At 48.3% G+C, this 27,907-nt stretch overlaps 2 protein-coding genes across 5 annotated transcripts in view; one reads left to right on the forward strand and one right to left on the reverse strand.

Annotated features, from left to right (window-relative positions):
* The window catches only part of BDH1 (3-hydroxybutyrate dehydrogenase 1), a 16,358-nt gene extending 14,004 nt beyond the window's left edge, over positions 1 to 2,354 (reverse strand). Inside the window, exons 1-2 of one of the 2 annotated variants that reach the window (XM_075761196.1) lie at positions 2,226 to 2,354; positions 752 to 883 (exon numbers count right to left, since the gene is read on the reverse strand). In XM_075761196.1, the coding sequence (XP_075617311.1) occupies positions 752 to 834 (83 nt within the window). In that variant the 5' untranslated portion in view covers positions 835 to 883; positions 2,226 to 2,354. Of the gene's footprint in view, positions 1 to 751; positions 884 to 1,446; positions 2,057 to 2,225 lie in introns of those variants that run through there. The other variant, XM_075761198.1, reaches the window with a different exon arrangement.
* On the forward strand, positions 2,326 to 27,851 carry LOC104630900 (D-beta-hydroxybutyrate dehydrogenase, mitochondrial). 3 transcript variants are annotated; one of them, XR_012836783.1, is made up of 7 exons: positions 2,365 to 2,496; positions 6,392 to 6,502; positions 12,899 to 13,040; positions 16,599 to 16,751; positions 18,086 to 18,613; positions 20,193 to 20,298; positions 24,284 to 27,851. XR_012836783.1 is itself a non-coding variant. In XM_075761200.1 (6 exons), exons 1-5 carry the CDS (start codon positions 2,365 to 2,367, stop codon positions 18,565 to 18,567), a joined length of 1,020 nt encoding a protein of 339 aa, XP_075617315.1. In that variant the 3' UTR covers positions 18,568 to 18,613; positions 20,193 to 20,366. The 3 variants fall into 3 exon arrangements, 2 of the variants coding, with proteins under 2 accessions (XP_075617314.1, XP_075617315.1); XM_075761200.1 differs by lacking the exon at positions 24,284 to 27,851 and having other exon boundaries at positions 20,193 to 20,366; XM_075761199.1 differs by lacking the exon at positions 24,284 to 27,851 and having other exon boundaries at positions 2,326 to 2,496; positions 18,086 to 20,366.
* Positions 27,852 to 27,907: the final 56 nt, after the last annotated feature.

The raw sequence follows: 27,907 nt of genomic DNA on the forward strand, positions 1-27,907 counted from the left end.
TGAGCCACCTGTAAACAGCTTATGTACAATTAGCAGTACACAGACTATTGCTCTAAAGCAAAGCCAGTGAAAGCACTCAACTTGGTCTGAATTTGAACTCATAGGGTTCCCATCATATATCAGTATAAAGGGGATTTTTTCAGAGCTAGGAATTAGAATTAGATAGGCAATTTTCTGTTCATGTTCAGAAAAACAGCTTTGTTACTCAGCCCACCTCCATTTCTCACTAAAACCCTCCCTTTCAACTTTCTCTCTCATTTAATGTGATTCATCGCCTCTTTAATGAAGTCATAGAAATATATGACAGTTCCTTGCACTACAGCAAGGCCTACTTGCTGATATTCAGGAATAAATCCTTGGTTGACATTGAATTAATACTCTACTCAACCCTCTTTTGTCTGCAGATGATTGTTCAAGTGTAAAAAAAACCCAGGTTGCCAACCCCTCCTTGCATACAGAGTCCATCTCCTCTGTGCTCAGCTCAATGACTGAGCACTGGCACAGGCTGCCCAGGCAGGTTGTGGAGTCTCCATCCATGGAGATATTCAAAAGCCGTCTGGTCACAGTCCTGGGCAACCAGGTTTAGGAGGCCCTGCTTGAGCAGGGGGGTTGGACCAGATGACCTCCAGAGGTCCCATCCAACCTCAACCATCCTGTGATTCTGTAAATAAACTGTCCTGCTGAAATCAAATGAGCCCTCACTTTGTGCTTTACTCAAGATCTCACTCTTCTTCTCCACCAAGTCACTTACCTGAAGCCGTTCCCTGGGTCCTTGAAATTCAGGGCTTTCACAGAGAAGTTCAGGAGAGGCCGGGACAGCTTGGTAGCCAACATGCTTTCAATTAACACGCTCTACCAACAGCAAGACTGTTCTCCCTTAGGTCTGCAATACAAGATAGCATCTCTGTTTTAGTTACTCAATTATTTTGTATGTCATGCTGACTCCATGTGTTTCAACAAGAAAATAAAGTCCAAAGGAACTCATCTTTCCCCCTTGCGGTCCCTCACACTGAGATAAACAGCTCAACCTTCAACCACCTCAAGATGCTTTTAAACAAGGAAAAAGATTATAAGTAAGCTGACAAGCAGAGAGGCATTTAAAAAAAAAGTCAATTTCTCCTTCTTTAATGCATCTTTAACTGCATTCTTTGAAACAGCTGAAAATTAAGGTAGTTACATGGAATATATTATTTCAAGTGAGCTATATGATATAATTTTAAACTAAAATATAACTTCAAGTCACAGGTGATGTTATGTTACATGTTCCCAAAGCAATCCTTGGGCTTTACAGCTAGTACAGCCGTGCGGTTAAAAATACATTTCTTTGTAATTAAGTAGCTAGTGATGCTGGACTACACATAGAGAATTGCCGTTAACCTCACTATGGGGTCAAAACAGCTCAAGAACAAGAGTTAAGTACAGAAAGTTAATTTCAATGATATTCACCTCAAATAAAACCGATCCAGCACATAAAAAACATCTCTCCAGCTCAACCCGTGGCCTCCTTTATTAAAGCAGGAAAAGGGTTTCTAATTGTTAGGGCTTATTTGCCTCTCTGCCGAAGGCCGGGCTGCTGCTGCGGCAGCTTCAGGGCCTGCTGGGAAACAGGCCTCGACTAAAAACCAGTGAAATTACCACAAAAAGAGCAGGGGTGAGGCGCCAGGCTTGGAAGGGGGAGGTCTAGGCTCGGGAGGACTCGCTGGCTCCGGTAATCCTCAGAAATTCTGGGGGTTTGATCAAATTCGAGAGCTCGGTTGCTGCCCACGCATTTTTTTTGGCGAGGAATTTTGTAAGGAGGTGGCGAGGGGACGGGCCTTCCCCGGGCAGGCCCCGCCGGCCCTGCCCCACGCAGGGGCGCGGCTCCCGCGGCCGGGAACGGGCTCACGGCGCTCGCCAAGGGCGCGCGACAGCGTGGCGGACCCGCGCCCGTGGGAGCGGAGCGGCACGGAGAGGGGCGCGGCCTCCCACGCGCGAGCGGAATGGGGCGGGCTGCGGGTGGAGGCCGCGCAAGGGGGATGCCAGCGCCCCCCGCTTCCCGCCGCGGCCTGCCCCGCCCGGATCGCCCCCTCCCCGCGGGCGGGCAAGGTCACCGGGCGGCGTGGCAGCCGGGGGGCCGGCGGGGCCGGCCTGCCATTGCCGCCGCAGCCCCTCCCTCCCCGCCGGCCCGCCCCCCCCCCCTCCCGCGGAGGCCCCGCGGCGGCAAAAGCGGACCACCCGCACGTTACCTGGAGCCGACGGGTCTGCCGGGCGCTGCTGCCGTTTGAATGAGGCTGGGCCGGTGCCCCGGCTGCCGGGGCGCGGCGGGGGGCGGGTCGGGGGAAGGGCCGGGGCGGGCGCGGGCGGCGGCGGCGATAGGCTGCGGCCATGCGGGGCGCCGCGATGCTGTTCCTGGCGCTGGGCGCTGCGCTGCTGCTGGCGGGTGGCGGGCGGCGCCTGGCCCGCCGCCTCCTCCTCCTCCTCCTCCTCCTGCCGCGGCGGGCCCGCCGCGCCCTGCCCGTGAGTACCGCGGCGAGGGGCCGGGGGTCTTCGGCCCCTTTTGGGGCTCGCCAGAGGGAGGCCTCGGGGGCTCCCCTGGGGCCCAAAATGGCGCCGCGCCTTCAGGCCCGCCTGTGCCACCGGCTATAGTTTAACCGGGCCGGGGCTGAGGCGTCGTGCCTGTGGCAGTTCTGGGCGGCCGAGACGGCGCTGCCTGAGCGGGCAGCGGGGCTGGTGGAGGCTTAACGAGGACACGGTGAGCGGAGATGAAATGCCGAGCTGTGAAGAGCCTCGGGCTGGCTGCTGGCCCCTCTCGGGGCTCGGCCGCCGTGCCGTGCTGCGAAACCCCGTGTTGAGGCACAAGGCTCGGGGTGTGCGGATTTTGTACCAGTACTCTCAGTTTGGGAGTGAGTGTGTGGCAGGAAAAAAAGCCCTGTGAGCAGAACAGAATTGCATAACCAGACTGCCTTCATATGTTTTTAAAAAATAACACAAAGTGTCTGGGGTTCTTTCACTGGGTTGGAGTTAACTTGACTCTTGCTTACACACCAGCCAGCCTTTCTGCAGGCGCCAGGAAGAACTTGCAAGTGAACGTGATTTTGCTCCAGGGCTTCCAGCTCAGTCCTACCTCTTTGAAATGGCCAAATAACAGCTTTGGCCTGTTTGCAGCCTCCTGCTTTGCCCTTCTTCCATCCACTCTGCTCCTCTTCACATTCCCCATCCCTGTCGCACTTCAGAAAATACCTTCCCTGTGATGAATAACTAAAGTTCATTTTCCTGGGCTTGAAAACTTCAACTTCCTGACTCTGGAAATAAGGAACAAGGAAAGTTTACTGTTTCACTGCTCTCATGTTCAAATTAATCTGGTTGATAACAAGCAGATGGTCAGGGGAGGGTGTCAAAGGGAATAGGATCCAGAAAACAAGTGACACAGTGGAAGAGGATAAAGTCTAGGCAAGCATGGTGGGTTCCCATGTTGTCCAAGACACTGAGACTGACAAAGTAGCTTTGCTTTCCTTAGCTTATCTTGCAATAAATGCATATAATTTTGATAGATCACCTACATGAGTAAAATAAGTTCTACTACTTAACAATCATATCCCAGTAGGAGAAGCTGGTAAGGTGTGTGCACCTGAGCTGGCTGCAGGTTAACATTGGGCTGCCTCACTGGGGCTGTTTGAACTGACTGGAACGTGTATTACAGTGCCGTGGGTCACACAGCGAGGATACAGATTGTTTCCCTGCCCAGATGCCGCAGCAGCACCTCTAGTACAAGAAGCTGGTGTAGTACAAGTACTTGGTGTCAGGTGCCCTGGCAGTGCTGTACGCAAGTGCCGTCGCCTGTGCAGTATTTCCTGAGAGCACTGTGTGACCGATAGTGAGGCACCTGAAGTTCCTTAAAACACTGATCAAGGTCACTGTGGTGCCTGCTGGAGCGGTGACAGCTAGTTCTTTCTGCCTGTCTCAGTGCTCTGTCAAACTGTACGCTGCAGACTGGCCTTATCAAACTTTAGGAACGAGGCCATTAGGCCTTACCTTGGGACTTGCAAACGATAAGGATGATTGCGCTTTTCCGTGTTTGGAGGTTTTTTTAAGAGAGGATCTTTTTTGGCTGGGAATGGGATAGCTCCCTGCTCTCATCCCTGAGAGCTTTCTGTCCACCAGGCATGGCACAAAGACTTGGGGCAGCTACAGATGTGAGATCTAGTACATCCCTTGGGTTTTCTTCACACACTTGTTAGCACTGTTGGGGCCTCAGTTTGTTATGAACCATGTTGCTGTGGTCACGTTTTATTACCAGCAGTTAGAGTAATAGCAAATAATTAACAAATAATCACAGAAACCTTCTCATGCTGTAAGTTGTTCCTCACTTTCCTCCCCATAGTAGACAGCTGAGATGATTTTTAAACCTCCTCCTTTTTGTGTACATTTTGGTGGTTTGGTGTTTGTTTGTTTGTTTTTAAACTTGAGAAAGCAAACCAGCTGCTGAGAGCTAAAACCTGATGCACACAGGAACACAGGCCAGCCATTTGCTTTTATTTCCTGCAGCTGAGCTCTGTCCTTATTAGACGGGCTGATGAGTGAGATAATGATGGCTGAGGATTGGGTACGGTCTCTATTTGCCTGTCTTGGGCTCTGGATGTGAGCACAACTCTTTATCTCTTTCTCCTCAGTTGCTTCCCTTTTGGGAATCCCTGTGTTGCTAGGATTCAGAGGCAAAGGGTCCAGGGAGGTGAGGCAGAGAAAAAAGTCAAATCCTTTCTTCTCCAAGGGTCAGGTTGCTGAATTAATGTGAGAGTTAACCTTGGCAAATTCTGTGATCTGGTTCATGCTTGATCCTCATCTCTCTTGGAGTTGTGTCACTGTAAATTAGATTAAGACTGAGCTCAATATAGTTAATTCTCACTTACTGCGTGTTCTTTAGCTGTAGCTACCTTCAGAGCTTTAGTAGAGCTAGCCTGTAGTTGGGTGCTCTTTGCCTGAGTGTAGGAATCAGTGTTAATGTGGGTGTTTGTATGATAAATGCAGCATAGACTTTTGATCTGTTCTCATTTCAACTTCCGATCATGATTCCCCTTTGAAAGCAATAGCTTCAACATGAAATATAGGACAGGACAGGGTGTAGCTCACTGCTTATTGCTCTCTGTACGTCTTGAGTTTGTGCAGTAATGCTCTGATCGCTATCGCCCTGCAATTATTCCTTATTGCCACTTTGCTACCACGCATGTCAGCAAAACAAGAGATCAGAGAGCACTGGCAATTGCCCCATTTCTGTCTGAAAAAGTGGCTGGACAAGCTGGTGCAATTCATACGTAAGTAGTGTAAAATACGAATGTGTGTATTCCAGCTGTTGTTAATACAGCAACAGGGACTATTAGTTGCAAATATCTCCACAGATATGGAAGTGACCTCATTTCCCTATTGCCTTCTCTAGATCTTTATTACTATATCACGTTATTGCCTCACAGATATGGTTTCAGTTTGGAGAAGCACACGGCATTGCAGCCGGGTGCCTGCAAGTTTGGCTGAGCTTTGCGAGTTCGTGGCGTCACAGCTGTGGTGAGGAGAGCAGGGGAGAGATGGCTTTCAAGCAAAGAAAGAGAGTGAAAGTGCAGTGTTTCGGTACAGGATTCTCTTTGGGATTTGGGATTCTGTTTTCAGATCTATCACAAGCCTATTGTGTCATACCAGATTGAATATGAAATCTCTCTCAATTTATCCATCAGTCAAAAGATAATAGTAATAATGTAGGAGAGAACCGTAGGATTTGATAAATTGTTCCTGTTAAGACCGCAGTGTTTCAGAAGGAAACCCTAACCTGTAGTTACATTTCTGCATGCTAAAATACAGCATGGAAAGTACCGCATAGAGTGGGTGTAGGTGAGGAACAGACAATAGAGTCACTCTGCAGTTAGAAGACCTGCTGTGTAGTTTAAGCAGGTGACATACCATCATTGAGATGTTTTCTATGCTGCTCTTACAATGCCCATGAGCTGGTAGATCACTAACTTCTTTTGAAATGGTTCTGTTCTGTTTCGGCCACTGATACTTGAACGAAAGGGCTACTGTTCTAGCTCAGGCATCAAGGCAACACAAATTGTTACAGACTGGCAATTGAATAAATTTAGAGTTTCACAGTAGTTGGGAGCTGGTTGCATTTCTGCACAGGAGTCCTGTCATCTCATTTACGCAGGTTGACCCAGCAGAAGCTCCACTGAAACTGCTGGGTTTAGATTGCAGTCGGGTTAGTGTGCAGACAGGTGTGTGCTCACTGTGGCTTGCAGCTGGAATTGTACATCCTAAATGCTGTCTGGCCCTGGCTGCAAGCTGCTCCTGGGCTATGTCGCTTGGTGCTGGTGATTCCTGCAGCATTGCAATATCTGATGCTGTTATATTACTGTCTTTCTCCACACAGGCTGAAGGGAAGGCGGTGCTAATCACAGGCTGTGACAAAGGTTTTGGACATGCCTTGGCAAAACTGCTTCATGCAAAGGGATTTACTGTTTTTGCTGGATGCTTGCTTGCGGTGAGTAGTAATACTGATCAAAAGTCTTCTCTGGTTGGAGAAAAAATGTTTCTCACGTGACAGCATCTTTATCTGCAGCCTTTGTTTACCCTAGTCCAAGACCTGGGGGAAATGCAGTGGGCAGGGATCATTACATCTTCCATTGCTTCATCTGCCTGTTGCATCTTGTCATTCCTGTAATTCTGAGCTCTTTAGGGCAGGGACTGTCTGTCAGCTGCCCATGTGTAGCTTGCACAGAAGGGCACTGTTCACTGCTGGAAGCCTCTCAGCTATACTGCAATATACTCAATAAATCTGATAGTCCAAGACTGTTACGGCACTATGGCTTTCTGTCTTCCCTGCACCTCTGTTGTCGTCTTTCATTCTGTCACTTTGCTTTGGGGACGCTCTCCTCAAACTCATCTCCAAGCTGCATCTCCTGCCTTGTTCAGGTTCTGTTTCCAAGTGTCTTCTAACTGTGTTTCTGCAGCTTTTGGAGAAGCTATTCAGTTTCTGGATAGCAGAATAAACAAATTTTCTTACCTTTCTGATATCTGTAGGTCTCACTGTTTGTCACCTGTGTTTGACAGATGGCATCACTTGTAAGAGATTAGTTTAGGCACACTGAATTAGAAGAGGTTGCAGACCCATCATCCCAGTCCCTGCTCTTGCAGGTACCAGTGTTGTGTAATTCTCTTTATAAACTGGGCCAGCTCCACTTCCATCTCAGCTGGGGTTTAACCCTTACTATGCTTTTTTGCTGTTTTGATAGTTAATACTCATGTAATTTCTGATCTGAATTGTTCAAAATAATTTCATACCAACTTGTTTCTCCTTTTGGAGATGGCCATTTCAGCACAGGTGATCAGGGAATGATGACCACAGATTCTTGAGTAGTGTGGAGGGTGAAAACAAACAAAAAAGGTGGCCCTCATTGCTTGTGTGACCTCAGTGGAGGTTATGTTCTTCCACCACACCAGAAGGGAAAGTTATTATCAGCTGACATATTGTGTAACTTAAGAGCAAGAGAGTCCTGTTGGAAAATTGCCACTATTTGGAAATTTCCATGTGGAGGCTCTATAAATCCTTCAGTAATCATGTCATATGCTGCTTTGGGATGCCTGTCTCTGTGGTGATAGCAAGTCAGGCACTCGCTTTGCCAAGCAGCTGGTGTAGGGAACAGAAAGGAGAGGGGAGATAGGGTGGTCTGACAGGACTGTTCAGAAGGCAGCACGCTAGTGCAGAGCAGAGAGGGCTAGGCACCATTTGAAGCCCCATAAAGAAAAGAAATGCTCCTAAAGTAAGCTCTGCTTGCTTGTTTTATTGATTTTTTTTTTTTTTTAAAGTTACTTCTTCATCACAGATTATTACCTGTCCTAGAATGGCCAGGCAGCTCTCAGCATCCCCTCTGATCTGGCCTGGCAACTCTTTACTCAGAGCCAAAACTTTAGTGGGTCGGTAACTTATATTCTGCATGGAAATGAAAAATGCATCAACAATCATAGTTGATCTGCAGGTGAATTTCAGGAGATTGACTGAGCACTTGACCCTGAAGAAGCAGAGAGTGGGAGAATGTGATTTTTCTTGTTCTGTGTGTTAATAAATTTTCAGGAGACCTGGACTCAGTGCCATAGGATTTCAGTTGTGGGTAGGTTTTTTCCTGTGGATTGTTAGTGTTGTTTTATCTGCTGTTAGGTGCATGTGAAGATCAGGGTCTGGTGGTAACACGGTTATCTGGGTAGTTGTAGCAAAAGTAATACAGCCAAATGCTTTCTGTGGTTTTTGGGACACCCAGCATCCTCATGGAACAGCCTTGTGTTGGTTGCGGGAGATAATAGCCTAGGAATTTAAAATTTGATAAGCAGGAGCTTACTGAAAATCTAATGGTAGAATGGACTTGGGATGAAAATTGTTATAAACCTAGAGCTGACTGCTCTGAGAAAAGGAAGCATATAGTGACTGCAGAAAAGGATGATGGATCCAAAAGAAGCAGGAAACATCAGTGAAGGCAGGGAGCTATTAGGTGAGATCACTTGCGAAGAACAGGGTATGAGCATATGGGTGATTATTGCTGATAAGTGAAGGAGTGAGCGTGCAGAGTGGCTAAGGATGCAGATGCGCCACAGTAACTGGCAGTGTGCGTGTAACTGCTCGTGACAAATGCAAGGGAACTTACCCTGTCGTGAGAGAAGAGTGAGCTGCAGGGTCACAGCAGGTATGGGGGCAGTTGTAGAGCAGATGCCAGGCCATTAGTTCACACGTAGTTACTCCATCATCACTTGCATGCTTTTATACTGAGAATTAAAGAATGCCTTTAAAGGCTGTGGTTAAAGGATGCCTGTGGTACTAACCACCACAGAAAGCTCTTGCATTAAATACAAGATGGTACGCTGTCAAGTGCATCAGGAGCTTTTTAATGATCAGTCAAAAATAAAGCTACAGAAATAGCAAGAATAGTGCAAGCAGGCTGGGATAGAACTGGAGAGGATCAAGTGCAAAAGGGTTTTCATTTAGCAAGGATGAGTAAGTCCACAGGGATAGCTTCTGTTAATATATTAGGATTAAAATGCAAAAACACACAGAAATTGATTACAAAATAACCTGAAAAGTAGAAAGTACAGAAAAACTCGAAATAATCATTGTCTTTCTTACTTTGATCTTGCTGAAGAAAAGGATATATTGTTTTCAGATCCCTACTGCCAGCAGTTTTAATGAGGACTGCAGGCAAGAAAAGGGAATGAACAGGTAATGTTTACATAAATGGATGTGTTCAAGTTCACCAGGTCTGAAGAAATGTACTGAAGAGTATTTAAAGGATGAGCCATTGTGATTTCTGCCCCATGGGTGATATTTCCAGGAGCACCTGGAGGCCAGGGGATTTTTCAGAAGGCTGGAAGAGGGCAGGTACCATACTTCCCAAAGGAGACAGACCTCTGGAATTGCCAATTAGTCAGCTCACCTTTGGTGAGCTAGATCAAGTTGCAACACACTGAATTCTCAATTTTACAAATATCTAGCGTGATACATGCTGTCTGTGTAAGTTTACTGGTTACAGACTGTGTCATGTCAGTCTAATCTTATTCTGGTTAAGCAGCAGGTTAAAGGGGAAGGAGTAAATGTATCCTGAATAAGGGGTTTGATGCAGTCTATCATGACAGTCTCGTGAGCAAACTTACGCTCTGAGCCTGTGACTGCTGTTCAGTCCCAGGGAAATTTTTTTGGAAATGCCCCCTGGAATAGAGACTTCACTTGGAAAGGAAAGTGCATGATGCCAAGCAGGGAGGATTGCAGGCCCACTGGGGAATAGGGTTTGAAGTGATCCTGATAGATCGAATGGAGTCTGAAATCAGTTAGGTGGAATCCAGTAATGACAAATATGAGGTGTTCTGCCCAGCGAAGGCAGGAAGGGAGTGGGTGGATAGGGAGAAGCAGGGTGGGGGGAACTGGTGCAGACAGAACAAGCTGACCGGATCCTCGAGCATTCAGCATTGTGTTCGTGGCTTCCTGATTCCCACTGAAATCTCGCTGCAGGTGCCCAAGTGCTTGCCAGGACCTAATCCTGAATCCCCTGAGCTTCCCTGAGAAAAGGCCATGGCTCGGTCCATTACAGGAGGACTCTCTGCTAACAAGCCCCTGTGTGATCTGCCTGTCAGGATCCTCCCAACCAGAGCAGGGGAGAGGAGCGAGCAAGGGGAAGGGGAGGCAGCTGAAAGTTGGAGCAAGGCTCCTCTGCGGGGTGGAGTGGGCTTGTGTGGCTGTTGAGCTCCTCACCCAGGAGCGGCCCGTGCTAGGTGGAGGGTGGGGTAGACAGCTGGAGCTGCACAGGGCTGTGAGGGCAGGATAACCAAGGGACCTGAGATAGCTGGGAGGAAACAGCAAAGTCCCACTGAAGGCCTCAGAGGAGGAGACAGGTTTTGCAGGAGCAGTTGGGCCATTGCTCCTAGGACCCCGCTCGACTCGTGCTGCTGGGTGGCTCCTGCTGGTGAGCCCCAAGGCCATGAGGACCATCCCAGGGAGGACAGCCTGGCTGCTCCCACAGGAACTGCTCCAGGTATTTTCCTAGCCAGCAAATCTACCATTTAAAAAACAAGATAGAAGTACCATGTGGGTATCTGAACAGGGAATGTGCTTACAGCCCCTGATGACCACAGATCATAAGATGATGTTCACTTCTTTCCATAAAAATACGTAGCTGCTTCATTTGTGAAGAGATTTTCTGGACATAAGAGTTAAGCAATTTGTTTTAGAGTTAAATAATGGCTGAGGTGGTGTCCGTAGCTATGAAAAGCTGTTCCAATTGATATTGCATGTTGAAGTCAGTCTTCCAAAATCAATGTGTTTTGTCAGCAGTGAATAAATTGTAGCTGGGAAGGTAACTTTGCAGGTTGAGTTGCATTGGTGATAAGGGAAAATTCTTTTCAATATGAATAATACAAACCATTTATACTGGATTTTTAAGTTGCTGGCCTTTGACTTTGTTTCTCAAAAAATAGTGGAAATACTTCTTGTTTAGTTTGTAAGGATTATGATGGATTAAAAAAACATGTAGGGAAGGGTGTTTTCAGTGCTCTGAAATGACAACTGGTACTTGAGTACAGATATAGTTAAGGTTTTGTTTCTCTATAGATACATAAATCTCTCTCTTGACAAGCTGAATTATCTCAACTTTATTCAGTGTTAAGTAGCTGAAAGTTGCTTTGTATAACTCAGTGAGATGCAAGAGCATCTTCCAAAAATATAGCAAGGCATCACACATCCCTCACCCATTTCAAAGGGAATATAATATTTTGGTGGCTATGTTATTAACTACTTGTAACGCCACTTTCAGAGATTCTTTTCGTGGCTGGATAAGGGGGCTAGACGTGGCATGTCACCATGTTTGATGTGCATTAGAAAAGCTTCAAGTATTTTTTTGCTGTTTATGTGATACCTGGAAATAAGACAGTTGTGAAATGATAAGCAGCCATGGGGCCAGCAACTCATTCCTACTATTGTCATCATGCTGGTGTAACTATATACTGATTTTTAAGAGAGCTGCCCTTTTTTGCTCAAGGCTGTGATGGACACTTCAGCTGTTTTCCTTCATTACACATCATTGCTCACTGCACTGAAGGTGGAGGTGAGCTGTTGTATACTCTTTTCGTTAAATAGCCTGAGATATGTATATAAAAACTAAGCAGTTACATGTTTTTTACATTAGCCTGGCTGCAGAGGCAGCTGAGCAGGTGACTGTGGGAGGGTTGCTCGCCTTGTTTGCCCTTGTGCTGTGGGAGTTGGTATCAAGTGCTAAAGGAAGAGTGGCAGCCAGGCATGGTGACTCACCAATTCATAACTTTGTCCTCCCTAATGAGGTAGAGCCTGTGATTCAAGGAGTAGTTTGCTGAATTAAATCTCAAGCCTACTGTGGAACTGCATGGCTAATCTGTGCTCTTCTCATTTTTATTTGTTACATACCACCTGAGCAAGGCTATAAGGCTTAGGCAGCAATCTTGTCTGGAAGTGACCATGTAAAACTTGGAATTTGAACTGTGTTTATGTTTGACTAAAAAAAACCCCCCACAATAGTAACAGAACCTCTAATGATAGCAGCAAGGGGGAAAAAAAGAGGAAAGAGAAGAAAAGGATAGAAAGAAAAGCAGAGCCATCACGTTCTTATTACCTATGGTGTGGGGAAAAAGAAAAAAAAAAAAAAAGGCTTGTTCTTGCTTCGCCAGCCAGAATCTCCTCCTTTCATGCCTTGTGTCTGTAATCTTATCGTTGTGCAGCAAATATCCACTGTGCACATATTCCTGTGCATCCTGTTCTGCTGCATAGTAAGAGCAAAATATCATTATTATATAGGTTCGACTATAAACGTTTCCTGCTGTATCCTATAGCATCAGGCTATTTGCTGTTAGGCCAAAGGTGTCCCTGCTGCCTTGTTTTCAAAGTGGTCTGACAATACTATTTCATTACAAGCCAGGCAATATTTTGGGATGACATGAGTACAGTGCCTAATTAGCCTTTTGCTTTTAAGCCTAGAAAATCTGACTCTGATTTCTGTACAAGTGTTTGCTATGTTGCCTGCAGAGCATGGAGACTGAAGCAGTGGAGAGTCACCCACGGTTATCGCAGACTGGCACAGTACTTTACAGTGTTATATATGTGAAACCCTTCATACAAGGAGCTACCAGCAGGGGCTTTGTGGCCCTTCAGAGCAGTGGACCACTGATGCGGTGCTGGAGGGAATAGAAAGATGGTGGTGGGTTGCACACTGGTTCACATGGCTCGCGTGCTTATTTATTGTGCACCAGGTTTACACCTCTGTGTGCAATTTTGATAGCTTCTATTTCCTGTCCATGTGAACATGCCTGGCCCCAAGCTGCATTACTGTTCCTTGTCCATCTTAGCAGGACATCTTTCTTTTTTGCTGAACAGGATGAGAATGGAGATGGAGCCAGGGAACTGAAGAACGTGAAGTCAGATCGCATGAAAGTGCTACAGATGGATGTGTGCAGTGACCAGGAGGTGGCTCAGGCTGTGGATTTTGTGAAGAGGACCCTGAAAGAGCCAGAGGAAGGTATGTGGGGATCTTGGTATTTCCAGCACAGTTGGCTCTTCGCTGTGCTTACAGAATCCTTCCTACAGAGCAGGCCGTGCACCCGCCAGGTGTGCTCCATGCTGCCAAAAAGAGGGTTAACAAGTCTGGAGGCCTGTGATAGTGTGTGGCTGGCAGTCAGGCAATGCTGTACCTGGGTCAGTGAGGAGGATTGCCTTGCTGGTGATGTGCCGGCCACGTGGAAAAAGACCAAGACTGACTGGAGGATCAGGCTCTAACTCTACATCCCATAAAAACTGATGAGTGGTGGCAAGCCCACAAGAGCCTGTGTCTTTCCCACATGGTGAGGTTATGAGGCTTCTTGCTCTGCATAGGTTTCTCTGCAGCCTCTGTGCAAGTAGCAAGCTGGACAGCAGCTGTAGACCCAGGCTGAGGGTGGACTGGAGTTTCACATCTGTGGCTCCAGGACTTCAGGGTAGCGTGGCTGGAGGGTGGTTGCTTCTCTTGAAGCTTGGATGAGACTGCCATGGGCCTGTCTTCATTCACAGCAAGTATAAAGCTAGTAAATAACAATACCTCTAATCCTCATTCAAATTACGTGAGCACACCCTTCCTCCTAAAACAAGCATATGAAATGTAACCGAGTTACGTACAAGCTCTGATCCCACGCATGTTCTCTCTGCATGATTTTTCTTCCTACACAGTCACCCAGCCCTCGTCACACATTTCACAGCTTCTCAAGCTTTTCCTGAAGAGCCCAGCAACAGCAGTGGTGGCACAGAGCCATTTCCCGCTGAGTGAAAGCTTGTAAGGGAGCAGCTCTGTTGCTTCTATAAATGCAGTAGTGTTTGCAAAACCATGTGTGTAGCAGGGACAGAGAAGTCTTGCATCCTTGATCAGCGAGTTGGACCGGTTCCTCCTGCTCTTGAGAGCCTTATCCTGTAGTTGTTTGCTTCAGCACGGTGTGCAAAGCAGCAAAGGCTTCTTTTTAGGCCCATCCGAGGTTTGGGGCTTGCCAATAAAGAGTGCTCAATAAATAAGTGCTGGAACATAGAGACTGTTGAGACTGAGGTGCCTTGCACAGAAGTGCTTGTTGCGCGCTGAGCGTGGCCCCAAAGGAGCTAGTGCAGAACAGTTCTTGCACTGTACATTTATACCTTGTCTCCCCGTGCTGTTTACATAAGGCTAAACTCATTTCGATAGGAGTGCCACTGTTTGTTTTCAGTCTTAGGCAGTTCCCACTGTATTGTTGACACTAAAGAAATAATAGTGATAAAGCTCTGCTCAATAAACACACCACTGTCCAGCAAACAGCCCTGTGACCCGGTACCTGTCAGCACTTTGTTCTGTATGTAACGTGACCTGATCGGTACTGGAGCAATGAAATTCCAAGAATGAGCTATTGTAAATAATGTTTTCATGAATGTCCCTGAATCTATAATCTCATAACCCAAGAAATGGGAAATCATTGTAGAGAAATTTAGAGTCGGGAATACTCTGCAAAGGTGAGTTTGGGACTGACAGTTTAAGTCTTTTGTGGTCTCTGGTAATTCCATGCCAAATTTGCTCTGCATAGCTTTTGTTACTAGTGAAATTACACCATCAGATGCCCTGTTTCCACAGTCCTCCTGCTAGCGATTAGAGCTTACTTTGCAGCAGCACAGGGGACCCTGTTCAGGCTGAGATGCTGTGCTGGCTGCCAGATGAGTGTGAATTTTGGAGTTATCTTGACCTGTTAAAGCTGCAGCTTCAGTAAGTACAGCAGTGACAAGCAGGGGATCTTGAGCAGAGCAGGAGCAGAACTACTTGACTGCAGCGTTTAGAAACTTGAATTAATAAAAATGGAAGTAAGGATGGGTGAGCAAGATACTTTCTTGACTTTTGCTGCAGACCACGACTTAGCTGTTATCCCAAACAGCCCCTGGGCTGTTGTGGCCCAGTGGGGATTGGGAAGGGGTTGTTCTGGAGGAGCTGCAGGCCAGTGAACTGGAGCAATATTCACCACTGTCTGTCAGTGGCCAAAGGGGTGCTGGGATCACCATGTGAGAGCTGGGAGGTGCAGGAATGGTGGCAGCTATAATAGGCAAATCCATTCTGGGACAGACCATGAGGGAATAATTAATGCACTGCTATCACTGGGTAGGATGTGACCTTCCCTGTTCTGCTATACATGGCTGGTCAACAGCCTTCATGGGAAACAAACTTAGTTGGGAACAGGGCAGTGTTACTGGGGCCAGTGTGAAAGTAGAGAGCCAGTCTACAAGCTCATGTTGGTGTTCTCAAATGCACCAGGAGGATAAATTCCATTGGTATTTATTGGGCAATGGTAGAATATTGCAATATGCGTAGAGGGCTGTGTTCGGTACAATACATGTTTACTCTCTGACCGTGAATAAATATAGGCTGGAAGTTATTAAAGGAGTTGTATACATCAGGCAGGGCAGCTATGGAGCAGAGGCAGGGCAAACAGCCCAAAAAATTTTGAGAGAGAGCTTGATAAGTTTTATCAACAGGGTGGCATGACATGGGTGCTTTTGATAGCAACGTCAGAGCTCCCTGGACATGAAGACTCCTTCTTGGCCCTGTGTTTGTTCTTGGTGCTAAGAGGAAGGTCAGGGAGTGGAAAGGGACCCTGACTCCAACTGAGTCCTTACACAGTGAAAAATAACTATGCTGTATGGCATGACATCTAATGAGGAGCAATTCTGTTATCTTGTTCCAGCTCTTCTGTTTGTTCCTCTTGCAGTTTATGGCTGCATAGTCCTGTGCTTCAACAAATTCACAAAGCACAGACTCCTCCTACACATGTTTGCCACTAGGACTCCTGCACTAAGGGTCAAGTCCTCAGTGACCATCCTGGACGTGTAAGAGGCTCAGTGCGGAAGCTCTTTGTAAGTGCAGTCAATTTAATTTTGACAGGACTGCATGCACAAAAGATGTTAATTCTTGAATTCCAGTAGTTTTAAGGGTTGGATGTAAGTTTGCAATTTTCTGCTATAGTTAGGGTTGAGGGAAACCAAATACCTGGACTAAAATACAGCAGCTGTTAACTGGGCCGTGAACTTGCAGATCAATACCATACACTCTCTGGAACAGTGAGTCAGAGTTGTGAAGGGGTTTTAAAAATCCAAGATATTTGTATTCCTTCCTTTTTTCTTTCTTTATATATTTTTTTTTTTAAATTGAGGGAAAGTCCAGCCCCATCCAAATTGCAAAAGCCATGATAAAGTCACTGAGTGAAGACAAACTGGGCACAAAGAGGAAGCATAAAACAGAGTCAGCCAGGTCCAGCCATACAAAGCCCCAGGACAGCACTTGACCTTAGAGGAGACATTCAGGCAGGCAATGCTTGTGTGACCCCATCACTCTCCCTGATGTTCCAAACAAGCCTCGCTGGCTTCACTTCTCATATACCAAGTGTGTATTTCATGTCCTCGCTGAGTTTTTTTCTCTACAACTTTTTTCTACAAAGGTGTCCAGTTCTTTGTCAAGGGGTTGGGTTAGTTTGAACAACAAGGAAGGCTTCTTCTCTGTGACACTCCTCCTCATTCCACTCTTTAACCATTTGTTTGTTGGCAGGTCTGTGGGGCCTGGTGAACAATGCTGGTGTCTCGACCTTTGGAGAGGTGGAATTTGCAAGCTTAGACAACTACAAGAAGGTGGCGGAGATCAACCTGTGGGGCACCGTGAGGGTGACGAAGGCTTTCCTGCCTCTCATTCGCAGAGCTAAAGGTACATGCTGGGCAGTGTGGTGAGACTCGAAGAGACCTTTTGCAGCGCAGTGAAGAGATGTAGCTAAAAATCATAACTCAGACTCTGCTTTGAGGAATGCCTGTGTAGTCCAAGGAGGGTGTCTGAGGCATGCAGGGTGCAAAGTGCTGTGTAAGCCTTTGGTGGTATGGGCCACACTGAGGGCAGTCAAGCAACCTGCACAGCAGGTGCTATCTTAAACATCCCAGGGTATCAGAGACCTTCATGCAATGCTGGCAGATATGACACAGGACCTCAGGCCACCTTTAGGAAAAGTGACTGGAGGCCAGACAAGATACTTCTGGCCTCCAGAGTCCACCAAGTGCTTGTGTTTGGATAACTGCATCTTCCCCCTTCATGTTGTTCAATTCACAGATGATTACAGAGTGGTAGTGGTGGAATAAATGAGAGTCAATCACAGCCGTGTTAGATATCTTACAAGACAACAGTATTATCAAAAGTCTTTGTTTTATTAAAAAAAAGAAAAAAGATATGCATGAGCAGAACTCTGAAAATCTTCTTTATTTAGCACATATTGAAGAATGCTAGTACAGCTGTGTGTTCTGTGAGGACAGAAAGGGGTTATATTGAGAAGATTGCTCAGATCCCATTTCCAGAAAGGAAGTACCCACTAAACAAGCCCCATCTCACTACAAAAGGTAGCTTACACACCAGGTCAACAGGTGGTTCTCACAGTCCCTCCAAGCTGCACTTAGGTCTGGAATGAGAGAGCAGAGCCACCCACTTGTTTCTCAGCTAAAATTTCAAGCTGCAGAAGGGTGTCATGCTCCATGGTTGTGAAAATCCTCTCTGTAAAAATAGCTGGTGAGATTTCAAGGGCCTGTTTGTAAGTGCATCTGAAACCATAATTGCACACATCTTGTTTTGGGGAAGGACAGAGCCACCCACAGAGGAGGGACCGCTGCTGTCACTGCTTCTAGGCAGTGCATACGCTGCCAGAGCTCTGCAATCGGGCTGGCGTGGGCTGCTGGTGGGAGTTAGGACAATGGCTCTTCCCCGCCCCATAGACAGCAGCATGTCAAGTCTCCTCTCTGTTTGTCCCAGGCATGTAGCTCTCCAGGCACTCCTGGCTGGCCAGCTGGGTGAGCAGACTGTGCTGCTCATGCCTCAGGTTCAGAGAAACCTCTACTGGTTCTCTGCCATCCAGCTCGGGTCTAGAAGCATGTAGCTGTGTTAGGCAAAGTGGCTGCAGATGAGCTGTTGTGCAAATCAGCATCATCCAACAAAGCAACTTTTTACTGGCATGTTCTGTCTGCTTCTTCTGCAGACATCTCTCCCTCCTCTTTTCTCTGTAGGCCGTGTGGTGAATATCACGAGCATGTTGGGACGGATGGTGAGTCCATCTCGCTCGTGCTACTGCATTTCCAAGTTTGGGGTGGCAGCCTTCTCTGAGTGCCTCCGGCAGGAGATGTACCGCTGGGGTGTCAGAGTCATCCTCATTGAGCCCAGTAACTTCGTGGCAGCGACAGGCATCCTGACAGCGGACGGCATCGACAAACAGGCTGAGGCACTGTGGAACGGAGCCAGCAACACCGTGCGGGAGGACTATGGGAGGGAATATTTCACTCGCCACGTGGCCCTGATGAAGTCCTTTATTAACAGTGGCCTGAAGGACATGTCTCTGGTCTTGAATGACATCACCGATGCACTCACTTCTCCGTGCCCAAACAACCGTTACAATCCCATGGAAACCTACTGGTGGGTGAGGTTGCAAGTCATGACTCACCTGCCCACTGCCATTGCCGACTGGCTTTACATCCCTGGAGCCACCCTGTAAATGGCCGTCCTTCAGGCATCCTTCCAGCGCTCGTACGTACGCACAGGTTAGAGCTGACTTAGGGCTGATCTGCACCTGTTGCTGGTGCATCTCCCCTGTAGATGTGCTTGCTTTCACTTTGGGCTGTGGCTTCAAGTCTTGCGTTGTGGGATGCCAAAAACAGCATGGGGTTTTTGTTTACTTTTTTTCCCCTAATTCTTGCTCTTTGTATTCCCTGCTGTCCTGATTAAAGTTGAAAGGTGTTTTCCTTTTAACTGTGGAGGAGGCAGAGGAAGGTTAACATAATGGATCAAATATGTGGCTAGTGTAATTAGGTCAGCAGAGTTCTCCCAGTGATAAATTTGGCTTGTTAATGGGCTCTTGCTTTTCCTTACAAGGACAGGCTGCTAATAGCAGAGCAAAGCTGTTGCTATGAGATGTCTTGAAGGGAGAAACTAAAATGGGAAGCAAAAGCAGTTTTCAATCTGATTGAAGATGGGTCATTCACAGCCTTATGTTGTTTTCCTGATACTGCTGCACTGTTACTCTCTGCTCTTTCCAGGAAAATAGCAACACTGCTTCTAAACAGCCTCATTACCTAGCTGGGGCTGGTCAGATCCCTGCAAAGAAGGGTTCTTCCAGTACTGTGGCCAGGAGCTGTCAGTGACTGCAAACAGGCAGGGCAGGGAAAAGCCCTTCTAATAATGAGTGAGGTCTGTGCCCTCCCTCAGTCATCCCTGGGGATGCTGGGACTTGCAGCCTCTCTCCACCCACTGCTGATGAGCTTTGTGGGACAGGGTTGAATTTGATGTAGCAAACAAATTTGGCTCCTCTGACTGCTACCTTTAGGTACTGGTGCCTGAACTACTCAGCTGTGGTACAGACACTGTCCAGCCATCTCCCTGCTTCCTTCATGTCACTGCCCCATGCTAGGCTCGCTCTTGCTGGTGAGGGAGCTGCTCTTGCTTCCCCAAATCAGTTTTTCAGTTTCATCCTCTCTGCACTTGAACAGTGACAGGGCATTGTGCAGCCAGTGTGGCCTGACTGTGAGCTCTGGAAGGGTGCTTTAAGTGACACATTTCTTTTTTTTTTAATATTGCACAATGAAATTTCCCTGTCACACATGATTGTCTCCTCAGAGAACCTCCTGATAACTGGTATGAGCTACTTTGGCACAGTATCCCCAAGGGTCTCTCCTGTTGGCCATACAAAGGGATTTCAATCATTTTTCCAAGTGCTGGGCTGCCTGGCTTCATGCCCTGTTCCCTCTGTCCCAACGGTGACTGCTAGCGGAGCAGCCAGCGGGCTGCGGGCACTGCTTGCTAGGCTGGGACCCTACCCACTCACTCTAGGGACCAGCTTTCCCTTCCACTGTTAAACTTCGTTCTGTTTATTTTGTCCTGTGGCTGTGAAAAGAGCTTATCATTTGCTCTTTCCTCATCTGTCTCTGCTAGCTCTGACTTGGAAACTGTGCCATAAACTTTTAATATGCCGCTGGCTGTAAATGCTTGGAGTCTCCATGCAGCTGTGAATGCTGTGATGCCTGAGAGGGAAAGCAGGCTTCCTTTGGAGATGCTGTGGAGGTAGCTTGTATTACAAGTAACAACTACTGGAAATGCTGGCCCTGCAGTTCTTTTCTATTCCAGATCATCAGCACATGGAGATCGCCTGGGATCCAGGACTCGGAACAATCCCACTGAACTGCAGCTTAGACAAGCGTTGTAATCACTTCTGCCCCCTGCACTGTGAAATGTGAGTAATGTTAAGTAGCACTGATTTGCACAGAGAGAAAAAATAAACTGTGAGATTTGTAAAGCACATGTCCTTGTCTCCAGTGCTCGTTTCTACATTGTTCTTCCCACCCTCTTTGAATCTGAGGTCAGGATTTAATTGGGCTCAGTAATTAAGGAGGTGGCAGTGGTTCAGCAGGTAGCGGGACTGTGGAGGCTCAGTGAAAACTGCCTGGAGCAGAACGGGCAGCACAACCCATTTCATCAGCAGAAGGCAGCTAGAGAGAGGCCTCTCTGCAAACACACACGTCGTTAGTGTTTGTATTTTATGTGGTTTCCCTCAAGTGACACTGTTGAGAGAGTGGTGCTGTGCATTATTCATTGCCTCAGCGCTATGTAACTAATCCAAATGCTACAGCTGCCTGGTAATAGGGATTAGCTCTTCTCACAGACAGAACGGAGACTTGCAAGCCAAGAAGCGTCTGAGGCCATGCACGGACCTTGTGGCCGACTCAAGGTTAGGATTTCAGAGGATGCGAGTCCCAGTCCCTTCCTCTGCCCCCTGAGAAGTGCTCAGGTGAGCTGTCAATGCCTGATCTGGTTTCTGCCTGGGTGGGAGCTCTGGGAGCAAGAGGAGCCAAGTGCTGGCATGGGAAGAGCAAGTATCAAGTGTTCCCGTATGATGCTGATGATCACATGAACTCTGAGCCAGCAGAGCAAAGCCAAGATGACTGAGCAGGTCCCTTCCCACTTTTAGCTTCCAGCAGCTGTTCAGTGAAAACTTGGTTCTGAAGTCTGTTCCCTGAGGCAGCCAAAACCTTGTTTCACACCATAGTGTTGCATTAATGCAGGTGTTGAGGGCAGATTGTTTTCTTGCCAGTGAGTAACAGAGGGAAGAAATCTCAGTTCCGTTTGACAGTGACCTTCAAAGCTGGAGGATGGAGACAGAAGGAAGTTCAGTGAAATCCCCTGGAAGTCCATGCTTCTCGCTGCTGTGGTGCGGTATCCCGTGAGAATTTAGGCTGCCGAAGGTGCCTGTGGCTTTCCTTTCAAGGGCTGGCTGCTGAGGCTGTGGCATTGTCCTTGTCCTACCTTTTTCTGCATGTTTCTCGCCATGCTTTGGAGAACAGTGATGGTACCCCCTTTCTGTTTCCCCTTTCAGATCAGCACAGTTCTTACTAAGAAGTGGTTGTCCGCGTGTCATTTTTGCTGTGGTTCAGCTTAACACAGCAAGAGGCCTCCTGGGGTCTCCCAAGCAAGCACTGTGAGTCTGGATGTTCCAGATAGCTTCAGGTTCTTTATGTCTTGACAAAAACCCAAGTCCCAGTGTGTGTCCCCAGGTGTCATGGCACCTGTGGTTCCTGGTTAAGCCCCAACATGAAACCCCCACTATCAGCAAATGGAGAGTTTAGAAGACAAAAAGCTTACTGTGGGTGAAGTGAATAAAGATCATCTCAAAAAGCCAAGGGAAACCAGAAGTCTATTCTGAGTGGCAAGAGCTGCAGAGGAAGTGGTTCATTTCAGGCAGAGGCAAGAAGCAAGAAGTTGCTATGGAGATCCCTCATTGATAGTTCTGTATGTGTTTATCTCTACAATGAGCTACACAGAGGATGGGAGCGTATGCTGCTTCTTCCTCTGGGCTTCGGAAGTCTCTACTGCTGTCATGAGTGGCTGATGTTCTAGGTTTGCTGTTGTGATGCGGCTGAAGAGCTTAAGCAGTTGCAGAGCTGGCCAGGAGGTGTGCTGTACCAAGTGCGAGCTGGGTAGTGTCACTGGGAACTGTGCCTGACACCACTGGGCTGACGGGCAAGAACCAGCATTTGGAGGAATGTTTGTAAGCAGTGGGTTGTGATTTCTCTTAGATGATATTGGCCATTAGGATATTTCTGTGTGCCGCTTTCCTCCCAAGTGGTGGTCCTGTACGTTCTGTCTGGTTACTAAGCGCTGGCAAAAAAGTAGCGCAAGGGGTGCTAGAGTGTTAGCAAAGCAGCTGCTCTCCTCTGCCTAGCAGGCCCAGCTGCTGGATACTCCTTTTTCTGGCCAGATGATGCATGTAACTGACTCACACCATGTTGGCATTGTCTGCTGTATAACCTGTTGCTTTGACACCTGGGATGTAGTTGATAGGTGTTAGGGGAAAGGTTAGGATTTGAGAAGTGCTTCTTCATGTCTGGCTTTGAATCTGTGGCTGAGGAACTGCCCGCTGCCAGAACTGTTACTGGGAAAAGGAGGCCAGCGATGGCAGTGCGCTCACACACAGCAACAGCCCTGAAAACAGGACAGGATACCCAGGGCAGCTCTCCTGCCCCAGGTCAGGGCGTTACTTCTGCTTCCCCAGTGGTGCTTCCCTGCTCCCAAAGGTCTCTGCATGGGGCCCTGGTGCCTCTCAGGCAGGCTGCCTCCCCTGGGGCTCCTTGTCTTCCATGAGAAGAAAATCAAAGAAAAACATCAGCAGTATCAGTTGGAAAAAAGGTAAGTGTTAAACATCAAATGAAGATTGATAAGCTGTGCTAAAGATCTCTACAACAGCCACAACAGGTCAGAAAGGCCACTGAGGTCCTGCCTTGCACAGAGAGATGCTGGTCCAGCTGCTCTGCTGGCAGCCGGGGCAGCGTGCGGGAGCTGGACGCCTTCTCTGGCTCGCTGCTTCTGCAGGGAGCTCTTCTCATCGGCACCCAGCTCTGCAACAGTGCCACCCAGCGCACCCTGAAAAAGGAGCCTTGCTTAGCATTTTAGAAACTTTAAGACCTAGGAAACCCAGGTTTATCTTTCCAGCTTTCTAGCTACCGCCCCCCCGAATGCGACGGTGCTGTGCAAATAGCAACAGCAGAACCTGTCCTTCTGGCTGGGGTTTTGAAACATAAGTTTTCAGCTTCTTGTGCAACCACAATGCTGAGAAATGTCTTAGAAACAAACCCAAACCAATACCAGCAGGTTTCTCAGCCAGCAGCCTGAGCCCTGGGGATTGGAGAGATGCTACAAATAGTATGAGAATTTGTAATGGAGCCAGCTCCACCTTCGGGGCCTGGCCTGGAGCCAGACACAGTTAATTCATCCTCAGCAGTTCTGGAAAGGGCCGCAGGGATGCTACTGATACAGCCCTATCATCCTCTCCCCTGGCACTCTTTGAGGAAGGGAGCAGACCTGTGTCTTCATCTCGAAACAGAGATGCGAAATAATACTTTTGCCCTGGCAGAAGCTTATCAGGAGGCACAAAGCAGCTGTGTGAGCAGGTCTCCTGCAGCACACGGTGCTTTCTCTTGTGCTGTCTTGCTGGCGGAGCAGCTTGTCAGAGCGTTCGGCAGGATGTAGGGAGAGGGGTGCGCTGACCTGTCGGTGCTCAGGTGCAGTTATCGTGCACATGGTGCTGTGAACATGCAGTAATTCACCTCCCTCAGGGTGGTTTAATTTGTTCCCCGAGGGTGATTTGCCTTGCAGTGCTTTTTGCCAACGGAGCAGTAACGGAGTGGATCTCTGCCCACCCCCTCGCCCATAGATGTGCAGTATCGCTTTCCTCTGTCCTTAACAGAGAAGCTGTTTGTGGTTTAGTCCCACAGGTATGGTCCATGGAGGCATTTTTCTGGTCTCTTTTCTGATAAAGCACATAATTATCAGATTACCCTTAATAAAGGAACCTTTGCTGCCAGGCAGCTTCCAGCCCCAAGGAATCAACATGGAGAAAGATTCTGAATTTTTCTGGCTTTTTGGAAAAATACCTGGTTTGTTTTTTTTAAAAGTGAGGGTTTCAAAGACTTGACAGTGCTGCTATGCCATCGCCAGCTTTGCAGCTTCATAGCCCTTGGATCATGAAATCAGCCCAAATACCAAGAGGTTTGTGGTTTTGCTTTGAAGAGCTCACAGTGGCAGTTGATCTGCCTACCCATTCCTCCCTCTCGCCTTCCCCCATGCCTGCCAGTTCCTAGCCAGCATGGCACAAGGTTGTCCACCCCCCAAGCATGTTGTATCAGGTGTTCGGGCCCCTCGTATGAAAGCTCTTTCTCGTGCAGGACCTGGCAGGTGGTGTGAAGAGCAGTGAAGTTTCCCGGCCCTCACCAGCTCCAGCACACAGCTGGAGCAGCTCTGGTCACCTGAAAGTCTGGCAGATCTTCCTTCACTGTGTTTGCCAAGGCGCCAATAAAAGTAGAAACAGGTAAAATGAAAGAAAGAATTTCTGCTTTGATTGTAGAAAGGACATTTGGCAGAGTAACCAGGTAAGAGCTGGTCTGTTTTCATGGTATAGTGGAAAGACTTCTGCCTAGGACTGAGATCCAGCAGTTCTGGTCCTGGCCCTCCCACTGGCTCTCTAAGTGTCCTGAACAAACCACTCTGCCTGTACCAAGCTCCTTTACCATCCCAGCCATCCTTGCCACCACCCTGCCCATGCTGGAAAGTGGAAAACCAAAAAGTATACATTGCAGTGCACCGCGGTGCTGTTTGACTCATCCTGTTGTTACAACTGAGGCCAGAATAGGTGTTATCCCCCTGTCCGCAGGCTGAATTACTTTTTGTGGCAGAATAGAAAATGCGGCGCCTCCGGTTTTCTGTGTGAAAGCTGCTACAAAGTGGTTTACAAAGTCTTCTGAACTTTTATAGCTTCAGGAGGGAAGGTGCCAGGGTTGAGGGCAGACATTAACGCTGTTGTGTTGCTTTTAAACGGGCACCAAGGTTAACCATCACCCCACGGGCACCTTGCCCAGGGACCTTGGACTGCAGCTTGGGGGAAAGCTCTACATTGCTTTTTCCTGCATAACTGCAGGGCCTCCCTGCCAGAGCGTTCCTGCTCCCCGGGGTGGTACCTGTCACCTTGTGGGGTCAAGTGCTGTAGGAGAAGTCATTTTCCTGGTGGGACTTTAACGAGGGTTACTATGACAATCAGTCAGCAGGCTGCCAGCACCGCGTGTCCTTGCATTTCCTTCCTGGTTTCTGCCCGCTCAGGGGTGTTGAAGCATTTGGAGCACAGCAAAGCACTTTCCCTTTCCACCACTAATGAGATGCAGCCGTTGCTCCAGGAAGCATGACTAAGGAGGGACCGGAGGGAGAGGGAATGCACCCTGATAAGGCCCCACAGCTCCATCACCTACTGCAGGAAGGGACGTGGCGGTGCCTGCATCCCACTGGAGACATCCGGTGGGTGTTTGGAGTACGGCTATGTGGCTCTTCCTATAGAAAGTAGTGCATGAACGCTTGTGCTTGTGCAGGTACTTGCCCCAGCAGCCCTCCGGAGCAGAAGATGGAGATCCAGTGCTCTAAGACAGCCGAGGTGCACTTTGATATTGGGAAAGTGCCTGCAGAAAATCTGCCTGGGCCCTCGGGAAAGGCTTTGAGGTGGCAATGGCCATCTTTAAAGAGGACGAGACAGTGCAGGGGCTTGGCTCTCTGGCACGAGGTAAGAGGAGGTGTAGGATGGAGTCATCCGGTGGGTGCAGTGGTCTGTCTGTCCCAACCAGCGACTCCAGCACTGAGTTTTCTCGGGTCAAGCACTGGTGTGGGAATGGTGGTGGTGCTTTTACTGGGACCTGCTGCCCACCACATGCACACGCAGGAAGCACCTCTCCTCTCCACTTCCTCACGTACTCTCAGCCCCCACACAAAGTCCCAACCTCATCCCCTCCTTCCACATACCCTTTTGCTGCATGCCTTTATCAACAGGCGAGTCCCTGAGACTCTGTATCCCCAAGAGCACATCTGGACCCTTTTTTTGCACCACTGGCATTTTCCACCCCCTGAGTCACACAGGAGCTGCCTGGTTCCCTCAGGCTTTGGGGACACCCGTACCAGGTGGCCTCTGCCCAGCTGCAGCACCGGCAGGAGCAGGAAGCCCCCAGCTCGCCAGGGACCGGCACTCAGCACAGCCGAGTCCGGCTCCTGGTTCAGGCAGCTCTCCCTGCCTGCGGGGCACGGGCAGGGCCAGGAGCCGGCTTCCAGCTCTGCCTCCGCACGGGCACTTACAGACCCAACTTCAGCGCCAGGCTGTTCTATCGCATCCCGAGGAAGCTCCTCCACTCCTGTACATCTGCCCTGGCACGGGAAGCTTTTGCTCTGTTCCATGGGTAATAACCATTTCGCAAGCATAATTATGGCTGGGAATGTAAGACATGACATCTGTTTTCAGAAAAATTCAAATTAATTGGATAAAGCATCCGTTGTCTCACCCCAAGTCTCTTCACGCTGAAATACATGCCTGGTTAGTATCTCTGGGGTGCAGCACAGATAAAAGCATTTTTAGCACTGTCTAAACTAATCATTCCTAAAATCTAACTTGTTTGAATGAAACTCGCTCTGAGTGGCATCTCTGTGCCATTTCAGACTGTAACTATGTATAGAAACAAAGTCAGAGCATTGACCACTGAATTTATATTATTTATTTTCTGTACAATGTAAACTCCAGTCTAGCAAACACTTAGGCCTGTGTTTCAAAGCAAGGCGTGTGTGCTCGGGCTCGGCGGCCTCAGTGCGGCTATTCATGGGCAAAGCCACACACATATGCCAGTGTCTTTGCGCTCTGCAGCCTGTGCGGAGGGATGCGACTTGCACTTTCAGAAAGGAGATTCTTAAAATTCTCCTCTGACTTGTGGTATAAGATGGGGCGGCTCAGAGACGGGGGTTGGAAATGCTGTGCTGGCTGGTGGAGAAGTCCATCAGGGCCAAAGTGCTGCCCTCAGATCTTCCTGGTGCATATATAAAACATATATAAAACAGCCTTGCAGCCTAGGAATGGGGGGTATCTGAGGGTCTGAGGCCACCCCCAAACTCTGTGTGTGATTCTTGGTAGCTGATGCGAGTTGCTGACTTGAAGCCGGCTCCGAAGTGCTCCCGCAGCAGGAGAGCCCACGTCCCTGCCGAAGGGCTCCGCGCTCGGCTGGCAGGACGGCATAATCTGCAGGGGGTTTCTTAATTGCATTTCTTAATGCAATAGTCTGTTCTCTGTTCCCGTGAGAGGAGCTGCAGTTACCCATACATTATAAATCTATGTTGCGAGGAAGATGTAGGTTGTATATAGGTCATAGAAAATATAATTGTGTAACCGTATTAACGCATTCCTGAGCTGAGGTGCTGAAATATGGTTTAGCTACAGAAAATAAGGCTGTGAGCTTTAAATAGCCCTACTTGGGCATCCCGTGGACAGAGCTGACGATACTGTGAACTGTGAACTGTGCCTCCTCCAGGAGAGCAGAAAGTCCCTTTGCAGAAGGTGCTCTCTAACTACGTTTAATGACATTTTTTTAAAGCGTTTAAAACATGTTTCAGTATGTCTGCTCCATTCCACCTCACAGCCAACCGGCATTCGCTGCTGGGCCGGGGGACTCTGGCATGGGACAGCGGGATCTGGTCCCGCATCCCCTGGAGAAGTCCTACTCTGCCCCCTTCTGCCACGCGCTTCCTCGCTCCTCTCCGTGAGAACCACGCCTGGCTGAACGCCTGCCCTGTACTTCGTGCACCTGTCATAACCCGGCAGCAAAACGCAACGACAATTTTATTTTTTTTTGGCCTTATTTAGCAGCATAAGGCTGACCTTGGTGTAGGTCACTTCCGGGACATACAGAAAAACCAGGATTAAAAACTCTGGGTTTTATGGTGAGCACATCCACGGGGGTGAGATGCTGCCGGGCCAAAGCTCTATCCCTGGTCCA

This window comes from Balearica regulorum, chromosome 9 (assembly GCF_011004875.1).
Source record: "Balearica regulorum gibbericeps isolate bBalReg1 chromosome 9, bBalReg1.pri, whole genome shotgun sequence".
Classification (NCBI taxonomy): domain Eukaryota; kingdom Metazoa; phylum Chordata; class Aves; order Gruiformes; family Gruidae; genus Balearica; species Balearica regulorum.

Coding starts and splice junctions, on each gene's coding strand:
- LOC104630900 (XM_075761199.1), top strand. CDS start 2,365: ATGCGGGGCGCCGCGATGCTGTTCCTGGCGCTGGGCGCTGCGCTGCTG. Junction 6,503..12,898: donor TTGCTGGATGCTTGCTTGCG/GTGAGTAGTAAT, acceptor TTTGCTGAACAG/GATGAGAATGGAGATGGAGC. Junction 16,752..18,085: donor TCTCATTCGCAGAGCTAAAG/GTACATGCTGGG, acceptor TTTTCTCTGTAG/GCCGTGTGGTGAATATCACG.